This window comes from Corvus hawaiiensis, chromosome 16 (assembly GCF_020740725.1).
Source record: "Corvus hawaiiensis isolate bCorHaw1 chromosome 16, bCorHaw1.pri.cur, whole genome shotgun sequence".
Classification (NCBI taxonomy): domain Eukaryota; kingdom Metazoa; phylum Chordata; class Aves; order Passeriformes; family Corvidae; genus Corvus; species Corvus hawaiiensis.
Window position 1 is genome coordinate 3,429,303 of NC_063228.1, and position 24,181 is coordinate 3,453,483.

General features: G+C 47.6%; 1 protein-coding gene across 8 annotated transcripts in view; it reads right to left on the reverse strand.

Annotated features, from left to right (window-relative positions):
• Positions 1–19,535, reverse strand: part of PDGFA (platelet derived growth factor subunit A) — a 37,120-nt gene extending 17,585 nt beyond the window's left edge. For 4 of the 8 annotated variants that reach the window (XM_048320576.1, XM_048320575.1, XM_048320574.1 and 1 more), the window contains exons 1-5: positions 18,587–19,535; positions 17,307–17,403; positions 9,911–10,015; positions 7,647–7,834; positions 543–669 (exon numbers count right to left, since the gene is read on the reverse strand). In XM_048320576.1, coding sequence (XP_048176533.1) covers positions 543–669; positions 7,647–7,834; positions 9,911–10,015; positions 17,307–17,403; positions 18,587–18,649 — 580 coding nt within the window. In that variant the 5' untranslated portion in view covers positions 18,650–19,535. The remainder of the gene's footprint in view (positions 1–542; positions 670–7,646; positions 7,835–9,910; positions 10,016–17,306; positions 17,404–18,586) is intronic. The other 4 variants (XR_007207081.1, XM_048320577.1, XR_007207082.1 and 1 more) reach the window with 3 other exon arrangements.
• Between the last annotated feature and the right edge of the window lie 4,646 nt (positions 19,536–24,181).

Sequence of the window (24,181 nt, forward strand, 5' to 3'; positions counted from 1 at the left end):
TAACTCAAGGGTTGTCTTGATAAGGCATGTTTAGGTTTAAGGCAACAACTGACAAATTCTTGAGAAAACATGCGTAAGGAAACAACAGGAATGAGGAGTGTTGTTTCCAAACTAACTCCTTAGCCTTGAATACTGAATTTATTCCAAAGTGCTTTACATTAATTTCATTCATATTTTCCCCAAGGTCAAGTAAATCTCGGTGTTAGCCCTGTCTCCATAATTCTAAAGAAATTAGGCAACAGAGTTCACCCAGGAGCTGCAACATGACAACCTTTAATTTAGTAAAGCAAGACCTGATCACTACCGGGCATTTACATTTATTTAAAGGCCAGCCTAATGACAAGTGATACACTTCAAATTTGAAATCCAAACTCCTTATACAGCACAAACTGGCCCTCATTTTGCATCTTCAACACAGAGAAGCAGCTGGGAGCTTCTCTACTGAGTACACTGTAAGCAATGTTTGCTTTATATGCTTTACTAATATAAAAATAAGGTCCATATTAAATCAGCATTAATGCAAAAATAAAAGGAAAACATACCAGTTTCTTCTTCTCTATAATCTGAATTAGTATTTGATGATGTACAGGTGCATTCCATATGCTCTTCTAATCTCACCAGAACTTCTTTTAATTTTGGCTTTTTTCTAACATATTCCACTTTTGCCACCTATAAAATACGATGAGGTATGTACTGAGACACATCAACATGGTTACAGTTCAGAACTGAAGACAGATAACTATAAACCTCTATTTTTAATGTAGCCAAACCCATATAAAATGTTAGCATACTAATCATCTTTTATCTTAATTGTGCATCATGTAACTATTTATTGCACAGACTATTTGTTTATTCAGGTTCAGCAGTTTGAAACAATTTTCCCCCAAGAGATAAAACAATTTCCCATTCATTTTGGTTTGATGTTTTAAGCAACTCAGTTTCCACATGTATCACAATAAACTTCTTTACAGATTCAGATCAGTGGTTGTTCTTGTAAACTGCCACTTTTAGCACAATCTTCTGTACATGTTGTTAAAGGCTGACAGTGAAGGCATTACAATGGTTTGTAAGACATTTTATTATCTACAAATTGGTGTCTCCAGAGCCCTCTGGATGTAAAGTGCTCAACCTTACACAACCAGCATCTGAACATCACCTCAGAAAGCACAGTCTCATTCCTACTCCCTCCCTGCAGTAACCTGGGGCTTGATCACAAGAGCTCTCAAGTTTTTAGGTCCAAGGGAATGACCACTCCTACACGGGGTCCAGCCTTTGGCTTTATTGTGGGTAGCTGGCAGACTGAGTATTTCTCCCCAGTCCTTCCAACTGTTCACAACTGCACTGCTCCACTTATGGCTTCCTTAAAATAAAAAAGTCTGGAGGGCAAGCTGAGGTTGGAGGAAGGATCATGCTGGAGCAGCTCTGGCTACGTGCAGATCTCTCATCTGAAGGAAACCAAGGCAGAACAGAAGGATGTTGGGGTGGGGGATACTGAACACGAGGACATCCTGACCCACAGGCTGGCAGCTGCGAGAGGAAGAATGGCAGAGAGGGCAGGAGCACTGACGTTCTGGGGTGCAGAAATAGCTCGTGGGATGCTGGGCACTGACTTGTGCTAAGTGTAATGAGCATGATGGTCTGGGCCATGCAAGGGAATATGGCATAATATGGGCAAGGAGAGTGATAGAGAGCTTGTACGGGGTCCAGTGTTTAGTTCTCAGCTGTGCTGAACACTGCAGAACAGGCGGTGATCATTGCTTGAAATGGAAACCACTGCAATTAAATCATGGCTTCTCAGACCTACTCATCATCTGACAAAAGGGCTGCAGTGTGGCTGTCCCAGCAAACAAGACAATTACAAATGCCATGGATGCAGTATAAAGCAGAGAGACGGGGGAACAGAAGGACAGGAGAGGCTGGTTGTCTCTACAGAAGTTCCATGACAAAGCCATAAAGGCTGGTCCAACCGAAAGCTCCAGTCATTACTAAATAAAGCATCCACAATTCACTTCCAGCCATGGTTTCCTTGTGTGGGGATTCAATGCTCCAAATCAATCTTCACACTGTGAAAATCATTCCCTTGACCTTTCAAAACTGGAGCAACAGTGTCACAAAATGAGAGTGGTGGCCGGAAAAAAACATTACATTTCCAGTTCCCAGAAACATTCTTCTGGCTCTGGGGACACAACTATCAAGGGCCTCTGAATGCCAGTGAGAGAAGCTAGAGCAAAATCCTGGCCTTTTTAAAGCCAACGGGAGATCTGCCTTTGCTTCCACAGAGCAAGGAGCTCAGATCCACATTTTAGTCACCACCCTTGTGTCAACAGGATCTGGAGATGATTTTCATTTACCCAGCTAACAAAAGTTACAGAGACACATGCAATAACTAAAGGATCCACATTAAAAGGTATCTTCTGAAATTGTCAGATCTCCATGTGAACAGATTAACAGCTGGCCATGACACACCAGAACACTTTATCTGAAAGACTAACTATGGGTCGAAGCAATATGTTTCAAAACTTCCTATCAGAACCCAGTTTCCTATCAGAACCCAACTCCATCAAGCCTTTGAACACGATGGTTTGAAAATGTATGGTACAACTGAGTCATCTGGCATCAAAGGATGACTAATCCTTAAAATTTATGAAAACAAACAGTAATTAAGACACCTCCATCATCAGAGACAAAGAAAGGGACCCAGCAATCACGAAACAGCTTTCAGATCTGCCATGCTTATTACAGCTGTTAGAGAAAACCAGTCTTATTGAAAATTACATGCAAGAAAAATAAACTGTAATCAAGCTTTTAAAAGCCTGTCCTTGTTTTGCTTGGTTTTACAAACTGAAAGATATATGCAGTTCCTGTGGCTATTTGGTATTAAACAACAGTAAAAAACCACAGAAACAGTAATACTCTGAAGAGGGTCATAATGAATTCATGCAGCAATTTAAAGCTGGCTTTTAGTACTGTAGTTAGAACACAATCCAGCACACGTTCCACTGCCCTACTTCATGCTACACAAGTTTGAAGGAATGTCATTTGGTAAGATGTTGCAAATATTGGAACTGAAGCAGCACAAACCAGATAAGCTGCTGTGTCTGTGTCACCTGTTAACACCTGCTGCCACACACAATGCTGATCTACAACAACAAAGGCTGCAGGTCACATTTTCAGTGGGTATAAACATGGATAGCTGTGCCAACAGCATGGGATTTGGCCTTGTGTACACATCTTTTTTTCTTCTTTGTATTTTTCACCCTTGTGTTCATATTGTGCCGTTACTCTCAAGTGTATTACTTTGAGGTGGTCAGTCCTCAACAAATCAACAAGCTCCTTTTACTTGTCTCTAATGCAACAAAAATAAAAATCCTCAAACACTCCAGATCCAGAAAATACCACTGTATAAAAACCCTTTGAGAGCAAGACAGGGAAATAACTGATTAGCTTAAATGGTTTATAATCAGTGGCACCATACTTGCATCAGTGCAGATTCTAGGTCTACATTCTGCAATACAGTGTGGTGGCTAAGTAAAAATGAAAATAAAATCTGATAAAAATATGTGGCCTAATGGAAACATCATGGGAACACTTCTTCTTAGAGATTCTCCAGGAGAGATGAAATCAGGGCAGGAAAAAAAACAAGACCGTAAGCAGGAAAGTCCAAAACACCTCTAGTACAAAGCTAGAACTTATCATGGACAGGAGCTTGCAAGAGAAGTCTCAGCACAGAAAGTTCCTCGTAACAGCAAAACTCATGAGGCTGATACCTAAATACTGGATGGAAACAAGCCCAAAAAGCAACTGAATGAGGATACTTTTTGGAATCTACTGCTTCCATATTAAAATAAATGCACACAGATACAATGGAGGGAAAACCTGCCTGTGAGGAAGATGTGAGTCAACAGAGACTAAAGGACTGAGGAGGGATCCTGCAGGGCCTGACAAGGCACTGCTCCAGGGACAGGAGGGCAGGAATGGCTGTGTGGGGTCCGTGTGTCCCTGAGCAGAGCAGCCAGACCCTGCTCTCTGTCAGGCTCCCCACGCTCCGAGGGCACCTCGCTGCTTTTCCACCTTCACCTCTATCAGGGTTTCCTTTGTTTCTCTCATTCCTAAACTGACCTTTGATACCTGGTCCTGCCTGCCAGTCCCACTGAGTGCTGGCTGCAATCTCAGTTAAGCCACAGCTCAAAGTGCTGCTTATCCCAATGGCAGAAACAGTCACTGAAGAAAAAGGTTCTTAAACCTGCAAACATGACACAGCCATTTCTCCTACACATCCCATGTGCTCTGTATGGCCTTTTCACTGCCCTGCTCTGAGGCTGGGTAGCTCTGCTGAACAACTCATCCTGAACTCCAGCACTTTTTTCCAACCTCTGAACAACTCCCCAGTGACAGCTGAGGAGCTGTTCCTGCATTCCCTCATGTCCAGCTCCCTTTCTCTGCACCTCACCCTCATATTAATGTACTCTAACAATATACTAGGTTAAGATTCCCCAGATCAGCTCAACATGGAACATGCAGAAATGGCTGAAGCTGGCACGGCTTCTGCTCAAGGCCAACCTGAGGCAAAGCTGAGGTAGATGGCATCATTTGGCTCGTTTCTCAGTGTGTAAATAAGCACTGCTGCAAACAATCATAATGTTCAGCTTGGCTATTCAAAATGAGCAGTATAGGCAGGATTTTCTCTATATTATTAATTACCTTCTGCTTCTGTGACCAAACTCACCAAGAACACCACCACGCTGAACATTACAAAAAGCCTCTTGGGAAGACTCTTGTTCAGACCCCCCCAAATAAATTATGGTCTGGTACTTGGTAAATACTTGAACTCACTGGACAGAAGCAACAGGATCTGCAGATGCTACCGAATGCTTCTGCACACAGAGGAGGAAATCTCTCTGTAACAGACACCAACACCCCTAACTCACCCATCCTTGTCATCATTCCCCTATCATGAGAGCAATACAAGCCCTTCCTTCCCTATCAAAGAGCAGCTCCCAACCAGCCTCTTCATCTCAGTCTGAGTTCTGCAGGGCTGTGCAGGTGCAGTTTGCTGAACAGAGATGTCTTTGGAGCCAGGAGGCTGTGCTCTCATGGGCTCACTCTGCCACCATGCAAGGCAAACCCACCTTTCACTAATGAAACCCACCCCATGAAAGGGAAACCTCACACGACCCATTTCAGGGAAGCTGTTCCACCAACCCCCCTGGCTTGGAGCCTCCCTACAGCTTCAATTCCACAAGCCCATTAAGGGTATTTCACTGATGAGAACTCAGTGGAAATGAAAAAAAGGACATCCCCGAACCCTCCAGCCTTTGAATCATGTCCCAGGAATGAAATGCCCCAAGACAAGCACCTCCACTGCTCCTCCCACACTGCCCCAGCCGTCTCTGAACCTTGACTACAGCAGCCCTCAGTGAGACAAAGAAAACACCCTTTGCTTTCGCCTGTTGGATGATGCAAACCCACTTGCTGACCTTTCTGGATGAACATTTTTCTAGTGTGAATGGGCCAGCTATGATCTCACTACCTTGTCAATGAGGAGGAAGCGGGGAAAGCCTTTTCAATGTTCCATCAAAAGAGAGCTTTTATGCAGTCTGACATCAGGGGAAAACACAAGCCGGCTTTCCAACTGCACTGCAGAGCAGCTGAGAAGGCTCTCCAAAACCGCTCCCACCTTTCCAGGGACCCTCGCTCTGAGCCAGCTACTTAATGGCATGAGCAGACATTCAGCTCTAAACTTAGGATTGGCAAAAGGCTCAGAAAACCATCAATTACATCAAAGCTACAAGGGGATCTGACTCTGGAGGGCATAAATATGGATTCTGTTCTAAGAGTTCTGGTGTGACAGTGGGGTCAGCCTACAACCTTTACAATGAACATCCTGTTCCTGCTTGACCTCTTGTCCTTTTTTTCCCCTGCTACTTAATGACTGTTTGGAGCAGTCTTGGAGCTTGGAAAAAAAAAAAAAATGTCCTCCAAAGCTGGCTGACGTATATTGATATTGCTGGTGGCAATATATTTACACAGCCACGAAAAGCAGCTGCTCCACTGAGCCTACTTTTAGCTTGTGCCCTACTAAAATGAATGCAAATCTCAAAGCACTACAACGGGCTGACTGAGAGACTAAGATTCCTTCAACGTGGTGCTGTGCTGGGGAAGCAGCCCCAGCAGTGACATCCTGCAAAGCTGCTGCCAGGAGTTTGCAGCTCTCAGGGAACGCTCGGTGTCCCAGCAGCAAGGGGACAGCCAAGACCCTCTCTCTTACCTGCATCTGCCCCATCCCTGCAAGGGTAGGAGAGAAGCACAAGATTCCATTATCACACACAGGTACCAACAGCAAGTTCATAACACAAGTCTCAGCTCTTTGCTGAGCACATCCAGCTGCTCTGTACGTGTTTGCTGCTGCACGAAATCAACTGGAAGCTGCATCAAACCCAAAGGCAACAGAACTAATATCACAACCCTGAGGCACTTTGCTGTTTAGCTCCTGTTCAGAAAGGCTCACAATTGCAGTCCTTCAATCTCCCCAGATTGTTCTCAACCCTCAAGTAATTATTGATCCAAATTTTTACCTCATTTTTAATTGTTGCTGCAAAGCATACCCCACAAAGGCAAGGCAGTTAAGCAAGTGTAAAGTATGATTATTTTTGGGAACAGTGAGGGAATCTCAGATGTTTCTCCAGCTTATTTGGATGCAAAAACATTTTTCAGATGTTCAGAAACAGAAAAGAAAAAGAAATCCTGCCCAGACACATGTCTGCAGTATGGAAAACAGTGTATGAAAAACAATGAAATAGCTTAGGTGCCTTATTTTTGTTCTAGGATGTATAGCACTAAGTGAACAGCACTTTCCTCAAGAAATCCATTGCAAGTGCAGCAATCAGTGTGTTGTGCTGAGCAATTTTATCTTCAAGAATGTGGTGCGGTTTATAGAATTCTTTTCTTAAGAAATTCAGGGCAACAAGAACTCAAGAGTCTTCACAATATGAATGCTAAGTGTAAGTCTAATCTCCTACACACAGATGTAGATCAACAGCACTTGTTTAAATACTGATAAAAATTAGAACACAGTGAAGCCAAACGAACATAAATATTTCACGTAGTATTTACTGGAAAGTTGCAATAGGGATTTTGTCTAATGAGTAAATACAGCATGAAGCTGTTGAGTCTTCTATCCCTGGGGTAAGATAATTTGAAACACATTTTTTCAGATCAAAAGTGTTATGTTGTCAAATATAAAAGCCCAATTTAGGCTGCATAATATTTAATTAAGAAAACAGCATTCCATACTGTGATTTATTTATTTTTTTAAGTCCAATGCCCCTTGAGTCATTTTATCTTCTTAACTTTAAGATCTGTACTGTGCAAGATCATGGGAAAGGCACAATCAACTTTATTTTCATTGCAAAAAAAAAAAAAAAAAAAAAAGAGAGAAAACCTAAAGGGAATCCAGTGAAAATCAAATCCAAACCCAAGATTTTCCAATGACCACGTAACTTGAAAAGGCCATCTGTTCACTCCAAATGGAGAAGGGCGTTCTACCCGAGGATGGAGAGTAAAGATTTGGGTCACACAGGCACAGGGCTGAGTGGAGTTCCCAGGCTGAAGAGGACCCCGTCAGGGCCCTGCAGCCCCCTGCTCACCTTGACACTCCTGTGGTGTATCCGGGAGGGCTGGCACTTGACGCTGCTGGTGTTGCAGCAGCCGGTGCAGCGCTTCACCTCCACGCAGGGCGGCCATATCAGGAAGTTGGCTGAGGTGGGGTCGATCTGGCTCCGAGGTATCTCGTAGATCACCGTCCGCGTCTTGCACACCGCCGGGATGGCCTCCTCTGCGGGCACAGGAGAGTCACAGCCCCAGCTGAGCAGCTGCTCCCACCCCAGAGCACCCACAGGCACCAGGTACGCGTGGGACCAGTGCTCCCAGTCCCCACTGGTCACTGGCAAGCCAGTGCTGAGCGCTGTTTGCTGACAACTGAGCTGTGGTGTTAGCCTGGGGACAAGCTTGACTCGCTCCCAAAGCCCAGCCCTAAAATGAGGGTTTCCAGTGGCCTGGCTCCTGACACAGCTCAGGGCACACACCATGAGATAAGACAATCCTGGCTCTGGAAGTGACAGCAAGCCAGGAGCTCCTCCACATTTGATAACCCCCTAGTACAGCCTCAGAGTGACTGTGCAACAGCAGCTGTTGTTTTCCAGCACTGGGATCATCACTGCACACAAATACCATCACACAAACACCTGGCAAACAGCACCTCAGAAGTGAAACCGAGAATTATCTGTATCACATCCCATTTGCCCAGCTGGGAAATAACCTGCACCAGCTTGAAACTTTCAAGACTTGGGTTTCCACTTCCAGAACTTTAAGACTCCCACAGATCAAGGAGTCTGGTTCATCCACCCTTCCAAAGGGCAACTGCCGTTTTTTCTGAAGTTATCAAAGCTTTGTACATGGTGAGTTTTACTTAATTTGTTATTTCCTGAATGAGGCAAAACCACCAGAGTAGCATGACCGAAAAACCTGCAGCTGAACCAAGATCCTGGCGGGCTCAGGTAAGGTGAGCTTGTTTAGGATTATAATGAGTAGCTCTGTAGCACTGCCTGATGCTGCCATGATCCAAACCATGTATCATCATCAACCTAGGGACTGTTTAAGAAGCCAAGCTGGTATTTCAAAACAGTCCAGAAAAAAATAGCAATTGCAGGGACAAGTTGTTTGCTGGTAAGTTCTCCAAAGACAGCTGGGAGATTTTTTTTTCCTTGCCTTACAGTGGAAGCTTGTGATAGCTTTGGGTTAGATGTGTCAGGGAACTGGAACACTGCCTGCCCTTCTTCACTTAGTTCTTAAGTACAAGAAGCTCAGGCCTAGCCTGTGCCTGCATCATGGAAATCTAGGCTTAGTTTTGAAAGAGATGCATTTCAGTAGACTAAACAGAGTGAAAATTCTTAACTCTCAACCCCCAGTGCCATGAACTCAAAAAAATTAACACATCCAATACTGCAAGGTAGCTGGCAACTCCTGCAAGTTATTGAGCACACCCAGTTCCCAGTGCCTGCTGTGGGGACGCATTCAGCACCTTGCAGGGTGAGGTGCCAACGTCGCAGGCTGCTTCAGAACCGCTGCTCTCCCGAGGCAGCCAATGCGCCAGGCACGCCTGCCAATTCCCACTGCAAATCCCTGCTGACAGCAGGCTGGGCTATCTCTGCGTACCACCACAGCCCCAAGCACAAACAGGCTGAGTTAGCCACCATGGGTAAGATCATGGATGTTTTCCACGGTCAGATGGAACGGTGGAACACTCACACCTAACCAGGTGAACAAGCAGTGCCTATAAACCCTCTTCATCATGCCTTTTTTAAATTTATATTTGGGCTTTGTTGGATCACCATCGTTATTAATAAGGATAAAATCCCCTGTAAACATGCCTGGTGCCCTACACAGTGATGGAAATCAATGCCCTGGAGTTTCTATCAATGGCTTTCAATTTTCGGGATAAACTGTATTTTTCTTGTGAATAAAGAGTCAAGCTGTTTCCTTTTGTGGAGCTTCTGTACTGAAAACTCTACCAACTGTTGATGTTTTTTAAAGCACACTGCTGTAGTTGTTCCCCACACTATGAATTATACATTGAATATCACAGCATTTTCTAACCGAGGTCTAGCTTTCCAACATGCTGCAACAAGAAAGTGAATGTAAAGAATTTGTGCATGTCTGTCTCCTATGGACATCCTCCAGAAGACAGCTTCTCAGGCAACGGCTCGTTTTGTGCAAAAAGAAAGGCAGAAGCTAGAAATGCCCCTTTTTTTCCTTTGTGCATGTCACATTTTTCCAGTGAAATGTCCTGCTTGGCTGACCAAAAACACCCCCTCTGCTTTCACTCCCAAAGTACAAATAGCTTGTTTCTTACCAATGCTTCTTTTTCTGCGAATGGGCACAGGACGGTTCTCTTGCACATGTTTAGCAGAATGAACACTGTAAGATCTCAAGTTTGTTTCTGAAACATCATCGTATCCTGGAACAGGAAACAAAATGTTAAACTTCAGGTATGTTGTTTGCACCAGTGTCACTACAGTGCTGCTCCATAGGTACAAATCTGTGCTGTTCACAGGCACAAGACCAAATCCTGCTACAATTAGTCCAATGTAACCCCTGTTAATGCAAGTGCAAGGGCATAAGGCAGGGAAGAAAGACATAGACATTGAATGTCATGTATAAGCATGCACAATTTAATTCCAATATCCCTTTTACCGAAAGCCCCCAGAAACAGTGCACACACCGTGGCACAGAACCATATCTAAAGTAAAACAGTTGCATTTTTATGTGAAAGGCATAATACAGCTTTTCTTACTGCAAAGGTGTAGCAATAGGAACAATAATCCTGCATGTGAAATGTTTCTTACGAGCATTTTGAAGTTCTGGTATGAGGCTACAGTAGAAAATATGGTATTAGTCTCAAGAGTAACAATGCTGCCTCTGTAAATTTTCTGTTGCTTGGTTTTCAGGGCAGTACTAGGACAGAATCAAAAGCAAAAAGTAACTAGCATGGGTTTCCTTTTAGCCTCTCTGTTGCAGAACAAATCCCCTGTGAAGTATCCTAACCTTTGGAGGGGCATCTGAAGCTACTGCAAACTCTGGGACTGCATCCAGGCTTGTCTTGTTCCTTAAATAAGCCTACCACATGGGTTAAAGGGCCATGAGAAAAAGCAAAGATGGAAAACTTGGCATTTCATTTATCATAAAAAACAACAAAATAACTGCTCCAACTATTTGGGTTTGTTAAGTGAAGCAGTTCAGGTCGTGTCCCATGCCATGGGGTCTGAAAACCACAAGCACAATCTGCAAATGGGGAATCAAGAGGATGGAACCAAACAGAGAACTGCACACAGACCCCAGGACACCCAAACTAAGGGGTTTAGCACTCTGCTGCCTGGAGTGTCCTCTGTAACATCACTGCAGAGTTCCAAGTTCTCACTGCTGGCTCCTAAGAAAACTGTGACGTGCTCTAAAAAAGTATAAAAGGGTATTACACAGTACTCAATTACCCTCTCTGCAAGCTACCAACACCCTACACTCCCATGTTCTGCACTGTCACACTCCCTGCTTCCAGTTTGTTCTGTATACACAGCTGTCTCTGGAACTTGTTTTAATCTCAGCTTTATTAGTAACACACATCATAAGGCTCTGCTCCACAAAACAACCAACTCCTTTTCTCCTCCCAAGAAATTGTGCCCTAAGGAATGTGCAGCTTGTCAAATCACCTGCACAGCCAGGTGAGACATGAAGCCAGCAGGATCTTCAGCACCTCAGGAAGAGTTCTGCATCTCAGGGTTTATCATCACTTCTTGGAAAATACTATTTTAAGTAGCTAAGAGAAGATAAAATGGGAGGTCCAAGAGGTAGTGCCAGGATCACCCACTGGTCCTGCCTATTCTCCTTATCAGCTGAACAGACCCTTGTACGAAATTAGTCATTGTGAAATCCACAGTCTCAATTTACCCAAACAAATTGGCTCCTAGTTCCTATGTACAGTGCTTGTTTCCCATAGATTTCAATGGGAAATTTTGGAACCTGACTAATTAGCTGGTACTGGGCCTTATTCGCAGTCCCAGTCCTGTCATGTAACACAGCAATGACTAAAGGGTTTTATTTCTGCTTTTATTGCACCCCATACTCCAGAAAACTCATCAGTGGTATAAATAAAATGGCTTGCCAGAGATCCCACAGGAAGTTTGCAACTGAGCTGGGGAGTGGAGCCAGGTCTCCCACATCCCATTCCAATGGCACCAGGCCATCCACCTGATCCCAAATGGTGTTATGCAAAATGAGGATCCGTTCTGATGTGCCTCCAGCCCTCTTCTGTTTCCTAGCACTCAGCCACCCAACACCTTAATACTGACCTCCTTTTTGGCAGCTTCGAGTTGTCACAACCTCTCCCTCAATTTGAGGCAATGAAGTGATACTCAAAAGAAAGCAGCATGAATTCTGCTCAGCCTAAGATCCAAGCTAGGCTCAGTGCAAGCAGCGTCTCCATCCATAAGCAAACAGTGTTTAAAAGGAGATTAAACACAAAAGTAATGCCTCTAATCCGAACTGCTTGGTGGGCACAGGCGTCAGGCTGGAAAGGGAAGCCGTCCGTGCTGCCAGCGCTACGGCAGGGCTGGGCCACGGCTTCTAATCCCACACTCAGCAGGGCTGGCACAGCTCCCTCTTAGCATGAAGGATCCCTCGCTGCCTCGTTTAAAGAAGCTGGTAAGCACCAAAGGACTGGTATGATCAGCTAACCAATATGTTAAGCCATGTGCTCACATAGAACTGCTCAATTCAGCTGCACTTAGCCATTCTCCATCACCATGTTTATAAAGCAAAATGACACCTCGAGGAGCATGTGTTGCTTGTAAGATGATTTCTAAGGTGAAGGAGGCCTCTGGCTTGTCCTGTACCTCACTGTCTCACTGCATTGTCTCAAGCATGTATAGCAGTTCCTAAGCCCATGTCTCTCTGTGAGGGTTACAAAAAGAGATCTGCACAGCTCGCTCAGCAGACAGCAGAACAAGTTCCAGGCAAACCTCAGTGCATTATCTAACACAAATTGTATTATTTCTATCAACACATCATCCATGTTGGGTCTAATAAACAGAATCATGGGGCACATGGCTGGAGCCAGAAGACACCACAATGCTACAAGCACTTAGTGTCCCCCTGATCCCCACAGGCATTTGGAAGGAATTCCATTTCCCAGTTAAGTCAATGGGAAAATCATCGCGCTTCAAGCAGTGTTTAAGTCAACCGGAGTCTTGCCCAAGCAGGAGTGAAAAATCACCAAGTCAGCTTTGAAACTCACACTCGGCTCTGAATGTGTAGCCAGAAGACCTTCTTTTATTTCATTAAAACCACGATGCTAGAAAAAACATTCCCTAGTTTAACTTTAAGGAAGGCTGATACTTAATTTGTATCAGTTTTTCCCCCAACGTACTGATTAATTGCAGGGTGAGGATAAGCTCTTAGCAAAGGAAATGGGAGTTTATGGGTGCTTAGCACCTCACAAAATGAGGCTCAGAGCAGAAAGCTTAGAAATGGGTGGTTCTTAGTTTAGAACTCGAACACTGCTCGTCACCAAGGGAAGATGGAGGATGCTGCACACAGCCAGATTAGTGCAGCTCTCTTTTAACATTTTAATAACAAAAAAATGTTTTCATGGCAGCTGATCAAGAAATTTCTCCATAATCTTTTATGTAGTGACAACATATCAATGACGGGCATAAAAACTCTTGCAATTAGCCTTGGTCAATCCATTAGTGTAGCTGAAATTGTTCTTTTTTGTCAGATTGGCAATTTTCCACTGGGTCATGGAATATAAATCATGGAGTTCCTGTGACATTCTGCCAATACATGATTACTCTTTTCCCTCAAGAAGCAGGTGGAAAGCATCCTAAGTTTACTGCTACTTTATATTTATCAATTTATACTTTGCATTTCCATCTTCTTCCCAAACTATTTTATGTGAGGTACAACCCTCAACACATGCAGTGTTAATGCAAACCCTTCTAGATGTCACTTTGATGTGCATCCAGAAAGCACAGATCCAAGACTTCTAGTACCAACAGCAGCAGTTTAGGAAATTCTTATAATCTCCGTTTTTTCAGGAATTCAATGTAAGGTACAATAAACTGAAACGGTCTGTCTTACAAATCAGTCCTAGAGCCAAAAAGCCCATGGCAACATCAGTCTGGTTTTTTGATCTTCTTTTTGGCTGATGCAAAATCTGCTCTTCTGACATCCAACTGCAGAGATAGATGTCATTAAGTTTTCGACTTTGATCTGTTAAAGGAAATATAAGTAGCAGCCTGCAAGATCCTGTTTTGTTTAGGTTTTTGGGTTTTTTTCCTTTACCTAGGTGTGATCAACCAACTGTAAAGGAGGAGGAGTACTCCCTCATCTGTCTCAGGAAAAACACAGGCCACACATGGAAGATGCCTCTCACGATGTGTAAGACATGCAAGGGAAGCCAAAACATTGCACTGTAACATTTGAGCACCACACCAAAACCCGCAAAGTCAACACCACATTTTCCAAAAGACTGAGCTCTGCAGCAGCCCAACACTTTTTCCATGGAAGTATACAGTTAATTTAGAACATTTCTCCACTTAACAAAAGCTGCTCTGCTAGTTCTTAATCACAGGCCGTTAAATTCACATGGCCTAAGGTGACCCTGGTGGATGCCCTTAACCCGTGCAAAGAGGCACACTCAGCCCTGCCTTTCCCCATGCAGGCAGATGACTTGGGGAAAATCTGTTCCCAGCGGGAGGCAAACATAATAGGTGATGAAATGAACTCTACCTCCCACAGGACAGATGGGAGAGGTGAAGCACGAGGAGAAAAACCACGCTGCTGAGCCAAAGAGAACTTCACAGGCAGAGCGGAGGAAATGCCCCGTTCTGGGGATTTAGTCTGCTCATAGTAAAACCGTACTCTGCACACTAGAGCTGCCTACTTCCTGGGACTGTGCATGCTTTCTCCTTTAAACAGGGTCACACTCTGCTCTCCATCATGCCAAGGCAATTCTGTCACTGCCTCTGGATCCCAATCGCAGCAAATTCATACAAGACCCTATTTCCTGATAGACAATTTTCATGCTGCCTTTACCCTCCGAGTCAGACATGCAGCACTGGGCTCTGACAAACTGGCCTGGATTTTCTTTTTTGAATACAATGATAAGCTCCATGTTGGGTAGTGTTTTTCTTTAAGTAATATGCCAGATGGTCTGGGGGTGTGGTTTCTAATTTTATGAAGGGGGTTATCAGTCATCTCTGTGCTACAATATAGAGACCAAATCTGTCAGAATAGAAGAAAAACCTGCCCACTCTGACTTACAAAACTTACTTTTCCAATTAAAAATATGTGTTTTGCATTGCAGGAGAGAAAATTACTGTTCTTCCTTCATTTTCCACAGATTCCGCCTTGTTACTCAGGAATATCAGACATTTTCTTCATGCATGCCTGATCCTGCAAACTCTTAGCCTACAAGATCATTCTTAATTCTCAAGTCCACCCACTGAGTTTACACAGGGCTACTCACATGCAGAAGGACTGGCAATACCATGCACTAAAACGAGGGAGAGAACAGTCACTGGAGTGATTTTGTTCTGAGCCTCAGCTGAAAACGAGTACATGCTATAAAAGAGAAATATACACTGTACAAGCCCTCACTGAACTGGCTGTTCCCTAAAGGCAATTGCAGCCCTAAGGAAATACATTTCAGAAATATCATCTTACCAGGGACAACGAGAAAGCACTTGATTTGCTAATTCAAGCTAATACTAAATATAGTAAACAGGCCTGATCCTGTTTACTGAGGAAAGCACGGCAATTTCAATACTCGATTAGTCACTCTGATAAGCCCTTAGTAAGAATTACTCATGACAGTAAAGCCTGCAGGACTGTGCCCAGGAAAAGCAAATATGGGTAGTAAAGATGGGCTACTCCATGAAATCTCAACCCTGCCTGAGCAGCTCAGAGTACAGCTTAGCACACGGGCAAAAGCAGCACTCACACAAGCAAGAACCGGGTGAAGGGCTGAATATTTTGGTTTTATTTTTTAATATTGTTTGAGTTCACGTCTTAAGGAATTACTGTTTCATGGTGAGATAGTAAAATATTTATGTCTCTTATTTCTCTAATGGTTTCTAAACTGACAAATTGCAAGAAAACGGCAAAATGAAATGGGTAAACTTGTGGCTGACCTTTTCTATTTTTGGTCTTGCATCCTCCAGTTAATATTTGCCACGAGGTAAGTAATTATTTTCTGAAATAAATTAATTTCTCTGCTACATTTACCCATTTATTCAGCTCCTGCCGTTGCCTCACTTGTCTGCCTGATTCTCTTGCAATGGAGCCACGTGAACTTTTGCTCTCCTTCTAAGTGGTATTTAAAAATGAAGCATGTGCTTGTTACGCTGAGGTATTTGAAAAAATAATGTATTCTGGTAGCTACAGAACCCTGAATCAAAGGCAGGAGCAGAATGCACTATTTTAAAATGCTAGCGCTCAGATCCAGCCCTTCTGCAACAGCAGCCAACTCCACTGAGTTCACTGGGAAAAAGATTTTAGCAGTAGTGCACTTGTCTGGTCCAAAAGAGCCTTCAGTGGGGAAATAGGAACTGCATACCCCTTCCCTGTTGTGAAAGTTTCTCTAATTGCGGTGATAAACAACAGTGATGAAGCACTGCTCTCCAAAAATATTAAACTGATGCCAATCTGGTAATTAGTAATTAGCCTCTATGGTAAAGTCTTGTGCAAGACAGAAATACTCCCATTTTCAGTATAATGGGAAAACATTTGCTCCCTAATCACATGAAAATTGAAAGCTATGACTGTAAAATAGGTTCCTAGTGCATTCCTGCTCATTAATAAGCACTGTACAAAAAGCAGTGAGTTAAACTCTAGAAGGATCCTGCAACTCTGAATGAAGGTGATTGAACCTGGTACAGACTTTACAAAAATACACAGCATATGGTTTAAAAGGAGATGGCCCAGTACCAATGCAAGCAAGAACTCATTCATTTTTCTCCATGTTTGTGCTTCAGCAAGATGCAGGCTTCCCCTGGGCACATCAAAGGTGCCGGGTTTATTCTCTCTCAACTGAGGGAAAAAATCACCAGGAACAAAGTGCATCAAGTGAAACCAAATGATAAGGAACCCAGCAATACCATGCTTCTAGATCTGATTTACTGCTGCAACGATCTGTTAAACTGCACGTTCTCACTACACCCATTTGCATGCCTAATGATGCAGAAAATAACCCTGCACTATTTTCTTTTGGAAAAAAAAAGAGTGTATTTTTGAGGGTAAGCTTCATATGCAGGTTCCTGTTTAAAATCAGCACGGACGGTTTATTTTCCTTTTAATAAAGCCCAGCGCTTGAAGAGACATTACTTCATTCATAAATATTGTTTCAAATATTTTAAATACCTCTAGGACAGTAGTTTAAAGATAACAGAGCAATGCAAGACCAACAACAAACCTTATGGCAATTCTTCTCCGCTGCGAGACAGAGAGAGCTCTGAAAACACGGGGGTTCACAAGGTCCCTCTCCACCCTGAACCCCAGGAAGTTTTAATTCCCGATCGACCCCTTGGCCGCCGCCTCCCTGTGACACACAGCCCAGGGTCGCCTGGCTCTCGGGGCCGGTCCCCGCACAGGTGTCTCGGGCGAGGTGCGGAGCGGGGAGCGCGGGGAGCGCGGGGCCTCCCCCCGGGGCGGCGGCGGCCGACGGCGCGGAAGGAAGGAGGACGGGACTAATTTACCTACGGAGTCAATCTCCAGGAGGCGCTGCAAGTCGCGGATGCTGTGGATCTCGCTGTGCGCCAGCCGCTCGATGAGCTCCTGCGGGATCTCGGCCTCCTTCAAAGACACACACACCGCGGGTCACCGCGCAGTCCCGCCAAGCGCGCCCGCAGCGCCGGGCATGCGGCGCGCCGCGGCTCTGGGCTTGCCGGAGAGGGTGCGGGGTGTTTGCGGGACATGTTGGGATGAAGCAGGGGGAAAATCCACGTACACGCCCCCCCCCCCCCCCCAGCGCTCCGCGGGGCGCCGGAGCGCTCCCGCCGCCCCCGCCTGCGCGCCCGCGGGGGCTGCGCGCCGCCCGCCCGACTGCGCCACGGCTCAGCGAGGCGGCAGCTCCGCACGGCCCCGCCTGGCAGCGTGTGCCCGGCAGCGTGTGCCCGGCAGCGCCGAGCCCCCGAGCCCCGCTCGGCGCCCGGAACCCACCCCGGGCAGCGGCTGCCGAAGTTCGCCCGGGCGGGCGCCAAGTTCCCCCGCGGGCGCGGGCTCCCCCGACCCGGGCAGGAGGAGGAGGAGGAGGAGGAGGAGAGCCCCGTCCCACGGGGCGCCGCCACCCTACCAGCGCCCACGTCGCGGCTCCCAGTGCCAAGCAGACCGGGTCCCGGGAAAAGTTACAGCCGCTGTGCAGCGCCGAGCACCGCGCTCGCCCCGACCGGGGCCACCTGTAGCAACCCCGGGACGCGGCTCCGCGCCCCCTCCGTCCCCTGCGGGCGGACGGGCGGGAGAGCTCCCGAGTGCTCCGGGAGAGCTTCACAAACCGAGGAGGGGCATTTTGGGGCGCGGGGGATTCACCCAAGTTCTGCCCGCTGCACTAGCGGTGCCCGCGGCCGCGGTGTGCAGCGCTGGGCGCCGCGGGGGCGGCCCGGCTACGCGCACCCTCGGCTTCCGCACAGCCGCAGCCCGCTGGCACCCGCGGGGCGTGGATATTTTATCATATATTTATTATATATACTATATATATTATATACATGTTAATCCTTAAGGGCAGCCAGCAGCCCGGGCGCGGAATGCACGGTCATTCCCCTTCGCTTCTGCCATGCATGAAATGGCAACTTGCTCCCGGGCTCGGCCGCGCAGGGCCCGGGGCAGGGCAGCGCTCCCGGCGGGGCCGGGGCGCGGGGATGCCCACGGAGCCCAGGTGAGCAGCCCGCTCCCTCCCCGCTGCCCTCCACCGCCGCTCGCCCCGACCCCCGGCTGCAGCGTGCCGCGGGGACCGGCAGCGCAGGAAGCCGCTCTCACCTACCTCGGAGAAGGTAAAGGACAGGTAGCCAAAACCTATCAGCAAAACGCAAGCCCAGGTCCTCATCGCGGTCTAGTGCACTTTAGACACGGAGGGAAGGCAACGCTGATGGAGAGGGGCTGCAGGCCGGCTCCTGCCGCGCAGGAATTCAGTACCATCCCTCAGGGGAAAGGCAGCGGGGTGGCTCGGGGGTCCTCCGCATCCAGGGTGGGTCGGGGCTGCCCGGGGCGGCGGTGGCTTAATGACGGCGCGGCCGCTGTTTGTACGTTCCCCTCGCTACGGGAGCGTGGCTGCTCTCCCTTCTGCAGCTCTCGTTCGCTTCTCTTGGCTCTTAGGACTAGACCAGCCGGTACTTCTGCATATTTGCTTAGATCAGACCAAAGTGAAACCCAAGGAGTCGATCCGGAGCGCAGCCGAAACGCCCATCACCTGTCTGGGGCGGCTGCCCCCCTCGCGCGGGCGGCGCTGGGGCCGCCTCCCCCCGCCGCGGCCGCCGCTCCGCGCCGCGCCGGGACCGCGGGGCTGCGCTCTCCGCCGAGGGCCGGCCCCCCCCGCCGTGCCTGCCCTCCACCCGGCCCCTCCTTGGAGAGGGGAAAAATCAAAAATCTTTATTGATACGGAGCGAAATGTTTCTCTTGCCGAGAATGGTCCCGCTTCCCTCCCCGGCTGGGGCGAGGTCAAAAATAATAATTAATTAGGAATAATAGCAGGGATAAATCGGAGCAGTATTGCAGGATCTCGCGGGCTGCCTTGGTGCAGTTCCTGCTCCACTTTGCACGGGAGAAAAAGACAGGAGAAGGAGGAGGAGGAGGAGGAGGAAGGGGGGGGAAAAAAATATATATATATATATGCAAGAAGCTTTAAATCCCAAGGGGATCGGAGACGAACTGCAACTCCAGGCAGAGGGAGGCTCAGGACTCGCTCCGGAGCGGTGGCCGGTCTGGAGCGTGGCCCCGGCGAGGAGCAGCATATACCGCTCCCGCCCCGCCGTGCACCGCCCCCGCCCCTCCTCCCGGGTACTCCCGGCACCAGACCCACCAACAACAAGTCGTGGGGGTGCCGGCAGCTGCGGCGCCTGCTCCGGGGCCAGGGGCTCTGCCCACTGAGAGGGGAAAACAAGGAGCCGGCGGCGGGCAGGGGCCGGGGGGAGCGGGGCAGCCCCCGCCGCCGGCCCTCTGCGGCACCGGGCGGGGGGCGGGCGCTGCTGCGCAGCAGCCGCCGTGTAACCTGGCGGGCTCGGCCGTGTGCTCTGCCTTTACATAAGGCAGAGCGGATCGCCATGGCCACGGAGCGATCGTGTGTGCGCGTGTCTGTGCTTTCTTATCGTTGTTATTCTATTTTAGCGGGGGGGGCCTTGCCTTTTGCAGAAGGGGAGGGGCAGAGCGGCGGAGGGTTGTGGTGTGCGGGTTTTAACGTTGCTGTTGCAGCGCAGCCTTCATTGCGAAGGACAACACACACGCACAGCCTTAAGGAATACAAAAGCACCCCCAAACTGCACGAGAGGCAGCGGGGGGCAGCGGGGGCGGTGCGAGCGGGGGGCAGCGGAGCCCTCCGCCCTGCGGCACCCGGCTGCGGCATGCGCGGGCGCGGGGCTCCCCGCCGCGGCCGCGGGGACGCCGCGCCCCGGGGCTCCGCCGCAGTCGGACCCAGCCTTCGCAACTGCCCCGGCCCCCCCGCACCTGCTCCGGCTCCCTGCAATTGCCCTAGACCCCCGCTCTGGACCCCCGCAACTGGCCTGGCCCCGCACCCCGCACGGACCCTCCGCAACCGCACCCGGACTCCGCAGCCGGCCCGGGTCCCCCCGCAGCCGCTCCCGAACCCCGCAGCCGCTCCCGAACCCCGCAGCCGCTCCCGAACCCTGCAGGCGGCCCCGACCCGGCCCCGCCGCTCCTCGGGGGCAGCTCGCGTTCTCTTCGCATCCTCCCTCCTCGCCGCCCCGGCGAGAAATTGCCCCCGTTCCCCCGTCGCGGATTGGCACAAGGTGCCTGCTGCACCCTGACATCTCCCTGAACTCATTGTGATTTAAATAACAGCCCTTTCTCATCTAAACAAAGGTTCTTAATAGCAGATGCAAAGAATTCAGCTCATCTGAAAATCCAATAGCATTTAAGTGGATTAACTGCAATAACACAACTGAGGAGTGATACTATCCTTCATGGAAGACAATAGACTGTAAATGCACAGCCAGGGAGACTTATCCTTTCATCTCTGAATTTCCTTCAGCATTTCAAAAGCGAATGCTTTCTAGAAGCCCTGAAGGGGTTTGCACGCTACTGGCTTGGACATGCTTCTAGGAAACAACCTGTGCTTTAATGGGCACTTTGCAATTGCATAGAAGTTCCCACCAAAACAGAAGTGGCCTTTCAAGTACGTTTAATTCTCTCTCATGATGTCATGTAGGCTTACAGGGTGGTCTCCAGGACCACAAGGGGGGAAAAAAAAAGGTGGGGGTTGAAAAGAGAGAAAAGGAAAAGAGATGTAAAAGATTTGGAAGCACTTTAAAAAGGAGAATGCTGCTTTTTTTTCTTTTTTTTTTTTTAAGACAGAAAATGCTGAGCCAGTGTGGAGCCATTCTCAAATGCCTCCTGATATTAAAAAAATGACCCAAGTGCCACACTGCAGCAGAGCCATCCATGCAGGGCAGGAGGAGGCAGAGCAGGGCAGGACACTCTGGTAGTGCCATCACTTTTTTACATGGCAGAAGTAAAAAGTGATTACTTCGGTTTTTAAGTCTCATCTGCACTTATCATTTGCTGGGGTTAAAGAAGCAATTCTTATGGTCTGTGTTGTCATAGTAATAAAAAAAATAATTACTAAACAGTGAAAAAGATTCTGACAGTACCGGCTGGCTGAGCATTTACTCCTCTCCTTCCTTCCTTGGCTGGCTAGTGCATTTGGTATCAGAAGTGCAGTATATTTGTAGCTCTTGCTAGTGGTATTTCACTGCAAAAGCCATCAGAGATAACTCCTGCTTTATCTTATGGTAAAAGAAAAAAAAATCTATGCAGTTTTGATTTTTCTTATATTTCCCTCATTTCACAAGAGATGTACTGCATCAGCATCTTTTTTTAATCTGTCATTGTGGAGCTCAGATAAGCATCTTTCCTCTGGGTCAAGTTACACTTGGAGTAGCTTTTAACATTAGGCTGTTTATAGGGATCGTTACAAATATTTGATAATAATGCAAAATATGTAAGATCCCAGAGGAGAGCAAAGACCAGGGAACATAAATAAAATTCACACAGATTCTGCAAACAACTTTATACTTAGGTTGTCTGTCTGGTTACAAAACACATTTTGTCCTTGTCTATTGTTTGATCTAAAAGTCCCTACATACAGCTGTGTGAAAAACAAAATACCAGTGCATGTTTGCTTCAGCATGGCACCTTCCTGCAGTCTGCACAGCTATTGCACGTGTGTACACCAGACATGAAATATCACCTTTTATGTAATACCCACAAGCCACACATGAGGAAAGAGCGACAGCATGGTATTTGCAGGTTTAAAAGGAAATCAGTACACAGAACAGAGCATCAGAAAATTAGGTTTTGCACTTTTTTATTTATCTGAGAGCAGCAAGCAAGATATTGCTTGTCTAATTTAAAGCACGCACTAAGTCTCTCAAATGTCAGGAATTATAATAGAATTACACCATGACAGAGTGTTGAGAGAGAGGATTCCCAGGGTTTGCACAGCACTTGGCATAGGGGAAGGGATGTGGAAGCTCTTTGACACAGAATGAGACCACTTCAGTGTCACCAGTGCTGCTTTCTGCGGGTGGAGTCGCCTGAAGCCAGGGTGCCCCAAGTCAGGCTTATAGCACCCACTACAGAACTTGTTGAAATCTCTCCTGGCTCAGTTCTTAGAAGCACAGGCCAGGCAGTGTAACAGGACCAACTCACGTTTCACAGATGCGTGCTGGGCTGCGGGAAGGTCGCTGGGAGAAGTGCAGTCAGGGATGGCCAGCAAGGTGAGCACTGTGGTGCTCGGAGGGGGTTGAAGCCTCAGGGGGCACTGGGCTGGCTCCAAAATGGTACCTGAAGCCCAGGGCATCTATTCAGAGCTCAGGTTGGAACGACACTTGTTTGATCCTCCTGACAAGTCTTGAGGTTGCAAGAGGAATAATTTCATTGCAATGACATTCCTGCTGAGGGAGTCTCAGGAAACCTGAGTTTTTTCCAAGGTGATTTTAGCGGGGATTTTCCCTCATAGATAATCCAGTTAAAATTAACAAAACAATGAGTTTGGATAAGGGTTTTTGTTGGAAGGATGGCCTGCTTTTATTGCAGTGTGGTTTTGGGGCTGGCCAAAGCTGCTCAGCATGTTCTGCAGGGTACATCCTGCCACCACAGCTGTCCTGGCTCTGGAAAGGGACCATAGGAAATACTCTCAGCAATTTGGACCTGCACCATTCTGTCAGTGCCCCACAGCATATAACAAAGGATAGAAGTGCAAAACATAAAATCCAGAAAGCTGGACAGGAAGTTCACCCACTTTGGGTGGTTCCTCTCTGGTTTTGAACATTTTTTTGGCCTGTAGCTTCTGAGGGGCATGTGGCCATGGGGGGGGAGGTAATTTTCCTGCTCTGCAGCTCGGTTGCTGCCTGCCTGTGGAAAGGCATGAGGCTGGCACAGGTGCAGGTGCAGTGCAGGCAAGGATTACAAATGCAGAAGGCACTGATGGCAGACACGCCGTTCCCTTTGTTGAATCCCAGCCCATAAAGAGCAGCAAGGAAAGCTGCAAGGAGAACAAGCAAGGCTGTTATTATTCCAGCTGGTACACCTACAGATATGATTTCCTTCTTTTCCAGCTCTTCCTTTTGGATCCTTGCACTGGCTCCATCCTTCTGGCTGAGCTTTGTTGTCTTTGAAACTTTTGTTGGTGTAGCTTTCCAGATGCTTTCACGGTTGATAATTTTCTTAAATAGTCATGAGATGCAAATCTGCTACAAGGTTTTGGCTAAGTGGAGTGATCAAAAGTGGTGTGGAAAAGTGTTATGATGTCCCTGCCCCAAACACAGAGGGTGGCCATGGCCAGCATCCACTTATGTGGGTTGACACTTAAAGCTACAATATTTCTGGAGGTGTTTTGCCCTCCTATGAATTGCGCAGGGTTCCTGTAGGGCTGATCCTCCGCCCAAAGGACCCTTTTGACTTCAGTGGGGGTTAGACCCAGTTGTCCCTGGAGACATTGCTTGCTGTAATAGCTACAAAAGACAGTTAGTAACGCTCTTGTTAATGTGCTCCTCTCTCCCCCAGTGCCCAGCTGCTCCTTACCCGGGAGGTTCAGCAGCACAGCTGACAGTGAGGGGCTGTTTGACCTTCCCTGCTGCCGGAGCCACTGGTGAGTGACACGCAGTTCACCTTCAGGGCTGGAGCACGAACTGGCAGCCCTGCCAGCCTGGGTGGCAAGATACCATGTTTAGGCATTAAACTAGGGCACTTGCATACCAGCACTGGCCGCTATTTTAGTGGGTATATGAAGCTGATCCCTGCTCCCCACCCCTGTGGGACGAGGGAGCTGCTGTGAGTGTGGGATATCCTCTGCCTGGTGGATAAAGCTATTACAAATGGGCTGTGTTTAGTCAGGAATACGTAG